This window comes from Tachypleus tridentatus, chromosome 11, assembly GCF_004210375.1.
Source record: "Tachypleus tridentatus isolate NWPU-2018 chromosome 11, ASM421037v1, whole genome shotgun sequence".
NCBI classification, from domain to species: Eukaryota; Metazoa; Arthropoda; class Merostomata; order Xiphosura; family Limulidae; genus Tachypleus; species Tachypleus tridentatus.
The window spans coordinates 49564790-49578147 of NC_134835.1; the positions used below are offsets into that span (position 1 = coordinate 49564790).

Here is a 13358-nt window from a genome sequence, read left to right on the forward strand (position 1 = left end):
GAAAGGAACAGTGTCAAAATTATGATTTACTGTCTCAGTGATCAATTAATTATGTAGCCACACGTTCACTGATGGATAACACAAGACCTTGACCTGACCTTTTTTAGTTCGCGTATTAGTTTTTACTTAAACATGCAGCTTACAGGTAAAACTTTCTTACATGTAGTTGCAACCAAACAATATATTTAAAGTTGCTTTCAAAAAGTATTATAAAAATCGACACATTTGTCCACACAGTATTCTGTGAGTTTGTTATCTTTATGATATATACAAAACACATTTTGAAATCTACATACATATAATTATTACATATACAGCTTTTCATGGAAGATGAAATAATCGTTTCACCACAACATGCACACCGCTGTTCCATTGCTACAATTGTATTCATGTGGATTTTGAGACTCAAGAAAACAGAAACGGGTAAGATTGTTTCAGCGTAAGAGTCAGTGCTCAAAGTATTTATATACAATGATCGGGTGATTATCTATCATAATTATATAGATATAGCATTACAAGTTTCTTCCAGTTCAAATGTTTTAAATGTCTTTATATTATTTATATCTCTTGCCACAATATGCTTGAACATCTTTAAAACCGATTACAGTCGTAAAAAGGTGACGGCACCGACCTGTGCTGGAAGCTTGCGCCGTTGAATCCGAGCTGGCAGCTTGGGTTTACGGGAGCTGTGGGGGAGATGAGCCGTTGATTCTCAAATATGTCTCGGACACTTTGAAAACCGTTGACCGCCGACAGTCTGTCCGTACTGAAGGAGCAGCTGCCAGATGCCATATCGCCCGATGTGCTGTAAGGGTACCAGGAAGAAGACGGACTATTCGTCCGCCGCCCGTTTCGAAAGTTCTGAGTAGCCGATGAAGAGGAATTTGTAGTTAGATGATTTCCCGTGAGAGGACAAGTACTGTTACCGGATACCGTGTGACTTCCGTCGCTGGGGAGGTGTTCGACGACGGGACAGACTCCAACAGGACGTACGCCGCATTCTGGAGGATAGAGCTCGGGAGACGTGGAACACTGGTAACTGACGCTATTACACGATGGAAGATCTGAGTACACTGGGGAACGAGAATAAAACATTCCAGTAGTACAGTGTCCGTTAGGATCAGTGCAAGGATTTATCCTCTCACGACGAACTTCTGTAGTAGACAAGTTATCTAATGTGGAGCAGTTTTTCTGAGTATCAATCAGTGAACTTACAGGAAAAGATCCCAAAGTAGACGTTCCTGGGTTACTGTTTACAACTGCATCTAATAGCAAAGAAGGGGGTCTCTCACCGTTGGTTAAAACAGATTTACCATCGAATTTACACTTTATTACTTTCTGTTGCATACATGCTGGATAATCGTAACTATCCATCAGCTCAATTTTCGGAGTTATCATTGATAAAGGTGGAACTGATGATGCCTGCGGTGACGATCTGTTGAGAGTTTGAGACTGTTGACACTCCTCATTCAGATAAGAAACTGCTTCCCTGGCAGTGCTACTGTTTATGTTGTCCTTAGTGAAGGCCATTTTTGTTTGGATTGTCAGGTTGTCAGAGTCTTGGTTAGCTCGTTTGTTCTCAACACCTAATTCGACTAAGTTACTTCCTAGCAGTCCGCTTCTGTCGTTAACATTCTGTATAGTTTTAACTTCTTTCTTCTGTCCTTCTTCCCTTGGCACATCAACCGTTAATTTCTGACGACTTGTGTCCTTTTTCTTGAATCTCTTCCTTCGCCGTAGGTAACTGCCGTTGTCAAACATGTTTAGACTGTCCGGATCCATGGCCCAGTAACTTCCTTTTCCCGGTTTTTTATCGTCTCGCGGAACTTTCACAAAACATTCGTTAAGACTGAGATTATGTCGAATACTGTTTTGCCAACCCTGCTTATTTTCTCTGTAAAAAGGAAACCGATCCATTATGAACTGATAAATTCCGTTCAAAGTTATTTTTTTCTCTGGAGAATTTTGTATTGCCATAGCGATGAGTGCGATGTAGGAATACGGTGGTTTGACCATGTCTTTTGGAGCAGGTTGCGTTGTCTGCGGTACAGCAGGGCCGTAAGTTGGGCCATACGGCGAAGTTCTCATAATTGTTGTGGCATACTGGTCCTGGGTTGGGTGGCTCTGACCAGCGAACCCCACACCAGCACTAGGGTACATGGTATTTACAGCCAATGTAGGATAACCTCCGTACCGGTAGTAGTTTTGGTGTTCACCGTATAAAGTGTGCATTTTCTTCTGATGACTTTGCTTGTGTGTATTTACATGAACGGTTTAGGGTACTGAATTTGAAAAAAAATACGACAGATCAAACTCGTGATGGTAGAGATACACTGAACAACCTTTCTTTTGTATGAATAACGGAAAATTAAACGTCCCTACTACCGGCGGTCTTCAAATCTTACTTTTGGCAAAGTACCAAGTTTAGAACTCAGCCGTGAAATCTTCAACGTTTTCCTGGCACAATCACTGTTTTCTCTTCCATTCTTTGCATCTTTCCTACTCGCTCATATTCCTGCAAGTGTTACACGTTTGAGCTGTTTCCGTACGAGTTAGGGTTAGCTGGCTTTATTCACTTCTCAAACATTAGCGTATGATGTTGCTTGAGCATGACTACAAATTTTCAGTCCACGCCCACGAGTACTGGCCTTCCACCAATCGTAACGAAACTTTTATTTCATACACATGTATTGCTTATAGAGGGCGGCCAGGATATGGTCGTACAAGTCCTCTAAATACAGGCAATTCCTGGCAATTAAGAGAGGTAGAATAAAGCTGGATGCGTCGAAGGATCAATTGATAGATTTACGCATGAGGGCGTGAAGTTTGTGCCAGTTTAATATGTTAAGTCACTGGTTAGGCTTAGAGTGCTACTAAAACTGAGGGGAGGAAACCGTTATGATAAAGATGAAGATGTATTAGACTTTGTATGAAGTAAATAGGTTATACAAGTATTTAGGGTTAACAAACTTTAACTTTTAATGAGATATGTTTTCACTGTGTGAAAAATTTTCACTTGTATTCCCACTCTAGACTCCATTAAATATTTGCCCTCCAGTGGTGTATCTGCGGGCTTACAATGCTAAAAACCGGGTTTCGATAACGGTGGTGGGCAGAGCACCAATAGCCCATTGCGTAGTTTTGTGCTTAATTTAAAACAACAACATTAAGTACTTAGTGCAAGCAAACCTTTTGTTTAAATGACGAAATTTTTAAAACGTTTGCGAGAATGCACAGCCTCGAACCTCGCACACCTCTAGTATAACTTCACCTCATTTCCTTCAGCCACTAAATATAGCTTTACTTATTACATTTCTGTCTAGTTCTCCGTATAGTAGCTGATTGAAACTACCTGTAGTTTATCGTAACAGTTTCATAATTTTTTTGAACTTTCGAATAAAATACAAAAAAAAAGTTTATCGGCAATGCAAAGAACAATCAATATAACGATTCGGATTTACTATACGTTTAGAATGAGTTGCCTCAACGTTTCGTTTAAGCATTCTCTTAAGTTGTGTTATAGATTATTATATATATATATATATATATTTAAAAGTGTCTGCTAGCTTCCGTGTGATTAATAATATAATGCCTGCTTTATGAGGTTTAGATGCTTGGTAGCCACATAGAGGAAACAGTACGTGTTAAAAGCTTTTCACCAAACGTTCCCGAACTTGACAGCCATTTTCTTTGTTAAACAAGGTAAGGAGAGGTATGAAAAAACAGAACATCCTAACTACACTTAGAACAACAAAGCGAAGACAAAAACACGGTGAAGTTTTAGCAAAATAAATAAGCGAATTTTTTATCACCTTTAATTGGATTGTACGTCTTGAGACAAACACTTACTGCTGCGCGTCTCACTTTAAGTAATCATTAAAGAAAAAATTGGAAGCTAACCAACTGCAAAGTTTTTAACTCCTTAGGAGAGCAGAAGCATTTACGAAATACATAAGTGTATAATCAAAGTATAATTACTTGATACGCTATTGATAATGAAATAAACAGCACTCAAACAACTGACATTTAATCTTAACTAGAGAAAAAAGCACAATAGAATTACATAATAAACCGCATATGCCGTGATATTTTGTATAGCAAACCATTAAGCAGACTGCTTGGCGTGAAACGACTCTACTCGTACTGGTTTCCATGACAACCCATGAGTTCGAAGGGCAAAAAAGGCGGGCTCTCAGTGCTACTGAACACTTACATCAGCTGATGTTCTTCACGAGCTCCAAAACGTCTTCATCTGATGGGAAACTGGTGACGCGTTTTAAAAACCCGGGACGAGTGAAGCTGTGGTAGCTACTTAGGAAAAGATTTCGAAAAATACGTATATTTTCTTCCCACAGACTTTTCCACATGACAAAAGGTATCAGATGCTACCAGTTTTAGGGATTTTTTTTTTCATTTTGCAACCTCAGAATATGTCATCCACAACTAGACAATTAACTCGAGCAATAATGTTAATAATATTACAAACTGTACTTTGTAAAACTCACCTATGAGTTATTAAATAGTTTTATCTTCCGAAAACACCTTTCAGTTCTTAGTCACAAGAAATTATTATTATATCCTTCACTGATAGTTTTACATGCTAAAAAATTGAGTTTTTTCACTTTTGTGCAAATATGAGCTTAGTTCTCTACATTTCTGTGCTTAAAAAGTCTAATCAATATATATTTATTTAAAAAGTCTTTTAATTGTCCAAATGTTGAGTATTAATATTACAAATAAAAAAATGTTTGTTTATTTATTAACCCTAAAAGGGATTTTAAGATGCTCTTAGGAACATATTTCAATTATTGTATAGATGATGTCATGTATATATAACTGGCACGTAATTAGCAATTTGTTACCAAATATATTAAATAATGAACGTTGCTTTCACCAGAATTATAAGAAAATAAATACTACTTTACATAAAATTGAAGTGTCATTCTTATCAATAAAGGCTTAGCGCTGCCTGCATAAATTTTCTATAGTTTCATATGAAATAAAATCTAGAAAATGAAAACAACTCCAGATCATCTTGCAAACTCCCAATTCTTGAAGACAATAGTGTAAGGTATGAAGTCTAGATGACTTCCTCGAAGCAGTAAGTTTAAATAGGGAATAAAAATTGAACTAGATTGGTTTATTTCAACGAATCCACGCTAGATTCATCTACGTCAACCATTCGTCACAGAGGGAAGGAAACTAATGAACAGCGCCCATTACCAATTCTTAGGCTAATCTCATAAATAGAGGGATCTTACAGTCATTCCCATAACACATCCACGGCCCCAAAGTGTGAGGCCTCATCTCACAGTAACAGAGACCATGGACCCTCGGATTGAATTTTGGCTTGATACCCATTAGGCCACACCCAGCATAAATAATATGGAAACATCTTTCAATGGACATATATTTCACTTTTATGTCTTGCTATTTTTGTATAGCATCCGTGAAATGTATCAACATAATCCATAAATCATACATTTCATATATGAAGAATTAGCAACATAAAAACGTGAATACGGAAAATGAAAGTTGTTACTTGTTGTTTCTTGCGTAACACTGCGCAACTGTCTATGTTTTCTAACAACTGCAGTGAATCGAACGCCATATTTTAGTGTTGTAGGTCCGTGACCTTACCGCTGACCCACCTTGGGATAAAAAGTAAAGCAAACAAACAATGCATTTGGGAATTATTAGTTTAATAAAATTCCCAACATCATAACTAGTTTCGCTTGTTGGTTGACTTATGGCAAAGCTTTTAAGGTCATCTGTTTTCATTCCTAATTTTGAACTACTGAACAAAGGGAACGCAAACATTTAAAAGCATCTACTGTCAACCCTTCTTTACTCTTAATCAACGAAAAATGGTATTATCCGTCACATTATAACGCCTTTAACTGTTAAAATATCATAATGTGTGACTCCAGGTTGCAAACCTGCGATCTGAAGATTGTGATTCGAACACTAACCATCAGGCTATGCCATGCTCACCATAATTGTAATTTTAATAGAACATTATTATTACAATCTAGTTTTGTAGTAAATCTAAACAGTGTTGATGCGTCTTAATTCACAAGATAAATAAGTTAGAAGAGTATAAAAAAACTACTGACGATATATTTATAACCCTTTTTTGTTTTAAAGTATCTTGAATAATAACGAGCAAATATGTTAGTAATAACCTATTATGCAGTTGATGGAATTGCGGGATCATATATACAAAAACTAATTTGTTTCGAGCGCATGTTTATACGTGAGCACAAAGCTACACAATGGACTATTTTTGCTCTGCCTACCACGGGTATCGAAACCCGGATTCTAGCGTTGTAAGTACTCTGACATTACATTCTGCCACTGGGGGTGTTTCGAGCGATTTATGAATTTATCATATTCTATTTATATTTTGTAATGCTCCGATTTTAAAGGTTAAATATAATATTGTTTTTCATTTATATAGACAAAAGACCATAATCTTTGTTTGTTTTTCAAACAATAAATTATATATATATATATGTTTCAAATATATCATGTGAATTACTTAACATTTATTTCAAACTTGTACAATATTTAAAAGAAAATGTATAGTACATGATAAGTGTAAAAACAATAAGTTAGCCAAACATTTCATGCGTAACTTTACTGTACAACATGATTTACTATATAGAACCTTTTAAATGAGGTTCATAACCGCAATATTTTGTTTTTTATATGAAATCATGTCGTCTCAAAATAAATCACAGCTATATAATAAAACATCTGTAAAATTTTGCACATAGTGAGGTACAAATTGGAACGGTATTATTTATTCACCTCTCATAAGTTAGAAGGAGAAAATTAATTTTCAATGCTCACGCGCCTAATCAGTACAGGCGTGAGGAGACACATTCTGAACACGTGTAACTAGATGGACTCAACATGTTGACAAGAATGACACATGAGACAACGCCCGCTTCTTCTTGTTCACTCCTTTTCACTGGAGCTTCCAGTTTCCCCCACGGGATCCTTAACGTAGATGCACTGTTCAGTTGTAACCCAATCTCATTAACAAAATTTTGAATTCTCTGGGAAGTTTTCTTCTTGATTAAGCTTATCAGTCTTACATGTTAACCCGCATGACATATTAACATACATTTGTTTGCAAATACTAATACGTCTTCCGTCGACAACATTTATTCTATAAATTGTTTATATTTACCAAACTCTGAATATTTTTGTTTTTATTTTCAACGGACGCACTTGAATTAGATAGAAAGTTTGGCGAATGAAATAATTTGTATATTTGCAAAATCAATCATTTAGAGTTGTTGTGCATTTTGCTAAATTTGAAATCACCAGAAATACATAAATTACAAATACAATATTTTCATGAGTAAATGTGAAAAATACGAATCACTTCACTGTTTAACTTGTTGCAAATGATAACAAGTATAATTAATACAGATTTTATAATTGTTATTTCGTTTGTGACATATTTTATGAAAGTTGGTCAAAGATTGTTTACGAATACACATTAAAATAGATCTTTCATAAGAATAAATACCTATCTATCAAAACAGAGAGATAAAGGTTGTGGTAAAGACGATTTCTGATAATCGATACAACCATTGTGAATTCGGTTCTGAGTTTAACGCAGAGTGACTTAACGAAACGGTTCAAATTTACATAAAATTAATCAAAATGCTTACAAGTTAAAAGTTATGTTTAACATGTATATAAATTACACTGCTTTGTCGGGTTCAATGACACAATATCACATTTGAAGATACTAACGCTGTACATAAATTTAAATGTCTTGATGCATTGAGTTACACTGAGTCAAGCACTATTATGATTACAAATATTCATGCAAAAACATACAAATTTGATAAACAAACATGTGCAAGTCTGATGAAGAAAAACAAAACAGCTATCAGTAATCGTGCACCGTCCATTTAACACTCTTGGAAGGGAAAACAAAGAAAGAAACTGACGTATAAAAGATATAATTTTCATGAATTGATTAAGACAACACTTCAACAAAATGATTTGAGCTATTAATCTGTTTTTGCGAAAATGATAAAAATTCATCTGTATTCACTTAATTTTTTTCTTTATCCAGACTTTATTTCTTTTAATATACATTTAATATTTCCTAAGGGAATTTAGATCTAATGTTATGTGAACTTCATCTTTAGTACAAGAACATAATAGGGCCGCTTCTGTATCTTGAACTTAAACAAAAAATAGTAAGTTACATTTTATGGGACAGTAAGTTTCTTTTAATATAATTTTTATATCCTAAAAGCACAAACATCACGCTCTGAAAAACATTAACGATAGAATATGAGTGAACACAGATAAGATCTGTTGATAACGAAATTAAATACTATATTTACATTTTGTATTTCATTATAAAATTAACAAGGCTGTCTCCTAACGTCACTATTTTTGAACTGTTGATCGGACCGAAGGCAACCAATTATCAGTGTCTTACCATGCACCCCCAAGGGATTAATTATAGCTCTTATAACAATCTACACCTTTAAAGTGCAGGGAATATTTTGTAGTTTCGTATGTATACAACACTAACTTAAACAACTCAACCATCTAAAATACATTATTTTTAAAGTGATTTTTAGAGGTTATTTTGAATAACAAATGCTATTAACTTTAATATTCCTCATCTTAACAATATTACTACGTGAACATGAATATTGTTTCTTTCTCTTTAATGTTATATATAAATGTTTGATTAAATATTATGTGACTTCATATCAATTTAATGTCTTCGAACAGACTATGACTTTATATCGAATTACTTTTTTAACACATATGTCAAGATTTATTTTGCATATGCGCAGCTGTAAATAACATATATATATGGATGTGTTCGTATGTATGTCTAAATACGAATTGCTCTAGACAAATACAGATTGGAAAAGAAACATCGATCCAGTTGCTTAACGTATTTTGATAACATATATATATGGGTGTGTTCGTGTGTATGTCTAAATACGAATTGCTCTAGACAAATACAGATAGAAAAAGAAACATCGATCCAGTTGCTTAACGTATTTTGATAACATATATATATAGTTAAAAGTAATAAGTGATTCCTTAAGAACCAACAAATGTTTCGTCGATACGTCACTCAAACAAAAATAATAAAGAGCAAAACTAACAAGACATTTTCGCAAAGATATTAGACACGAAAACTCGCGTAGTTTTCTTCGATAACACCTAATTATATGATATTTTGTACCTGTTGTTTTATTTTAGTCTTTCCTCGTTTGTTTTAAACGGGCTTCGTGCTTTCGTATTTACATAGTCTGATGTAGATGAAATTAATGGTAATTGTTAACACTAAAATTGTTTTGTTTGTTTTGAAACCATACCAAATTTACATTTTCAGATTACCTGAAAGTTAAAATAAGTCATTAATGCGTGTTAATAATGTGTTTTGTTTTCTTTTAGTTAAAGAAATCTTTAGCTTACAAAAACTATACGGCTAGTTCAATAACCAAATCGCTATGTCCGGAAAAGTTGAAATGTTGTTATATCACTACCTCTTTCTTCATTTTTATTTTTATATGTCAGGGAAAGAGGGTGTATAACTGAGTGACCAGTCTGGTAACTGTAACTTCAGAAGGCATGTAAACTCTAAGCCTTTTTCACGTAGGCGTTTTTCCACGTGTTTTTACTTTGGTTTCTATAGCTTGTTAAATGCTACAACAGGAATATGAGAATTATATACTATTTTTATTTGACTCCTTTGCTTAGAAAGCACCCAGCTCTATGTCTTAAAACTAACATCTTAGTAATGACAGGTGTCCTAAATTTATTACTTACCAGGCAATGATGTTTAAACCAAGGTTACGACAAATCCAAGATAACATTACTTGAATATACCGCACTTCATATAAAAAAACATAAAGCTATTTTCGTAGGATGAGTCACCAAACACTTAAAACTTGCATTTATAATAAAGCTAAAAAGAAGGACAGGTTTTGTAAACCTCGTATAAGTTAAACTTACAAGCATCTAATTTGAAACTAAGAAACACTTGACTTTAATACAAATATCTATGCTATACCCACACATAAACTCTACAATTGATATTGGTAAAATAGAGTACTTTAAAATATAAAAATATAAAACTGGCTTCCTTTCCCGTTAACAAACGGGCAAGAAAACGTTTCAAGTTTAATTTGCTCTTTCGTTAAGTCGTATTCAAAGGTAATTTATTTTCTAGCTGTTTTGTTACTCGCTATCAATGTACAATATTTTTTAAATATGTGTATATGAAAAAAGAGCGAGCGAAGTAGATCATAAGTACGTTTCGGGTTATACGAATTAGAAAGTGAAGTCATAAAATATTCATACAATAGACTACTTACACAATAAGTATCACTGTAATATTTTTTGAGAACATTAGAATGATATAACAAGAATGATATTGCTAACGTATAATTTTTCGTGCTTCTTAAAACAACAGTTTCCGAATAACCCGAAGGAGTTCTAAAGCTACTCCGCGTGAGAGTGTTCGCTTCAGTGGCACGCTGACTGAACTATCTATGAATAATTGAAAGAAAGAATGAAATACATCAGAGAATAAATACTGCTTTCACTTATACGACTGAGCGACTTTTGGTTACGTTCATCTGTCTAGTTCCCATACTACTGAGACTATAATTACATTGTATTTATATAGAGAGCTTTAGGCTAAGGAAAAAGATAAAACATTTGTATGTTTTCCAGAAAAATGTTTAACATTTCAGTGAACTAAACTCATAGGTGGAGTAAACATTATGTCCAGTATACAATTACGCTAGGCAGTCTGGTTACTACAGTAAGAATTTATAGCAGAAACGTCAAAACACAAAATGGTAAGTTGAATTTAAAAAACTCTATTTTGTGTATGATAAAATATACATAACAGCAATAACCAACAGAAAACAAACTAATATTTCAATGTAATGAAACGATATTTGTGGAGTTGTTATATCTAAGACCGGTAAGATAACCATAGATAAATCATTTTGTTTAATCAGAAAATATGGACAAGTAATTCGATTCAGTGTTAGATCCCTTGAAAGCAAATTTAAACTTAAAAGAAAAAATCAAGACAAGTACGATGTAACGTATTAATAAAGGAAAGTTTAATAGAGAGGTAGGAATTGTCAAGGCTGTTTTTGTTCTTATTTATTTTGCTACCACACATTTTTATCTTACAAATGATACAGAAACCTATCTATACATGTCACAGAAAGTGTGAAATACAAAGTGGAAAAGAGAACTGTTTTAAATGTGCATGAGACATAAAATGTGTAGAAAAACTAATGCTGAAATTCCAAATCCTAAATTATTGTCAGTATTTGTCATTTTATTATATTCTTGTTAGTAAGAAAGATATAAAGTTAACATATAAAAGAAGTTGAAAAACAAATAATTAAATGAGTATTGAAAATACGTAGTTGTTACACAATTCTTTAAAGAGAAACAACTTATGCAGCACCTTGTAACAGGTCATAATTCCTGAACACACACGGTCAACGTCAAAAGCTTTCCACGTGCCCTAGGCAACAGCACACAACAAAATCAAGAAGGATCCCCTTCTGGAAAAGCGATACAATTCAAATGCGTACAGGTACTTTCAGGACATATCATTACAACAGTCGCATACCCCAAACAATTACAGAATGAAAGTAGTATTCATGCTGCTCTATACGAAGACATACTAGTTAAGTAGCGAGATTCAATGCCTACGGATGTCTGTGTGATCAGACTGTTGAAACCGGTGCTGGAAAAACGTCTTCCTTGCACACTATATAGTTTAGGGGAAGAAGCAGAGACGAGAGGAACTTTGAAAATGGTAGCCTTACAAAGGAGCCTTTTACAATAAAAAGTATGTTACAAAGCTATTGTCAGGATGCACATTCATAACCGGATGTGACGACATGGACTATAACGACGTGGTGAGGCTCCAAAATTGTTTAAATGTGGCATACTCGACATAACAGTTTCTTCTTGGTATCTTTCAAATCAGAATATATTTAGTTCTTATGGCTTAGCCACCTAATAATCCAGTATGTTACGAGAAGTAATGTTTAATTATTTTAATTACAGGAGTAATTGGTATAATATAACGAGATATTTGGAATTCTGTACCAGTTATCAATATATGATTATCTTTTTTCCCCATTCTTTCCTCAATGTTCAACTGATTATATGAACCATTCCACTGACATATACACACACAGTGAACAAAGCTCTAAAGTTGTTTTTAATTAACCCAGCTACAGGCGAAAAAGACTTGTTTTGAATTTAAATATGTGTGATAACATACAACATTTAAACTTAATATTTAACGTTACATATTTAACGTTAAAGCATATAAAACCTTTTCTTATTATTTTAAGCAAATATGAATTATTTTGCTCGATGAAACTTAAATTCATTCCACAGAGTTATACTTCCTGCTCCTGATAAATATTAATTCTTGTACTTTCCCGTAAATGTTATTTATATGTTGTTTGTAGTGTATTCATCCTTATTTACTAGAGTCTCAGTTATTTATCTGTTGTTTGTAGTGTATTCATCCTCTTTTACTAGAGTCTTAGTTATTTATCTGTTGTTTGTAGTGTATTCATCCTTTTACTAGAGCCTCAGTTATTTATCTGTTGTTTGTAGTGTATTCATCCTATTTTACTCAAGTCTCAGTTATTTATCAGTTGTTTGTAGTGTATTCATCCTCCTTTACTCAAGTCTCAGTTATTTATCAGTTGTTTGTAGTGTATTCATCCTTTTTTACTTAAGTCTCAGTTATTTATCAGTTGTTTGTAGTGTATTCATCCTCTTTTACTCAAGTCTCAGTTATTTTATCAGTTTTTTGTAGTGTATTCATCCTCTTTTACTCAAGTCTCAATTATTTATCAGTTGTTTGTAGTGTATTCATCCTCTTTTACTCAAGTCTCAGTTATTTATCAGTTGTTTGTAGTGTATTCATCCTCTTTTACTTAAGTCTCAGTTTTATCAACTTTTCTTTTCGAGCAGGTTCTTCAACACTTATTTATTTCAGAATATTACTGATACCCAAAGAGAAAAAGATTATTACAGTATAAGCTTTAAAATGTGGCTATTATTTGTTTAGGCCTAGCATGGTCTGGTAATGAGGGCGCTCGACAAGCGGGTTGTGGGTTTCAATTCCTGTCGCCGAACATACTCACTCTTTCAGCTTTGGAAACGTTATAATATGACGGTTAATCTTACTATTCAGTAATAGAAGAGTATCTCAAGAGTTGGCGGTGAGTGGTGTTGACAAGCTGCCTTCCGTCTCGTTTATCAGTTCTAAATTAAAGATGGCTATTGCAAATAGC

The 13358-nt window shown here is 33.9% G+C and overlaps 1 protein-coding gene across 3 annotated transcripts in view; it reads right to left on the reverse strand.

Moving 5' to 3' along the window:
• Window positions 1–13358, reverse strand: part of LOC143232117 (uncharacterized) — a 54909-nt gene that overhangs the window by 25650 nt on the left and 15901 nt on the right. The window contains exon 1 of one of the 3 annotated variants that reach the window (XM_076467206.1): window positions 632–2660. The exons of 1 other annotated variant lie outside the window; for it this stretch is intronic. In XM_076467206.1, the coding sequence (XP_076323321.1) occupies window positions 632–2232 (1601 nt within the window). In that variant the 5' untranslated portion in view covers window positions 2233–2660. Of the gene's footprint in view, window positions 1–631; window positions 2676–13358 lie in introns of those variants that run through there. One more of the 3 variants, XM_076467205.1, reaches the window with a different exon arrangement.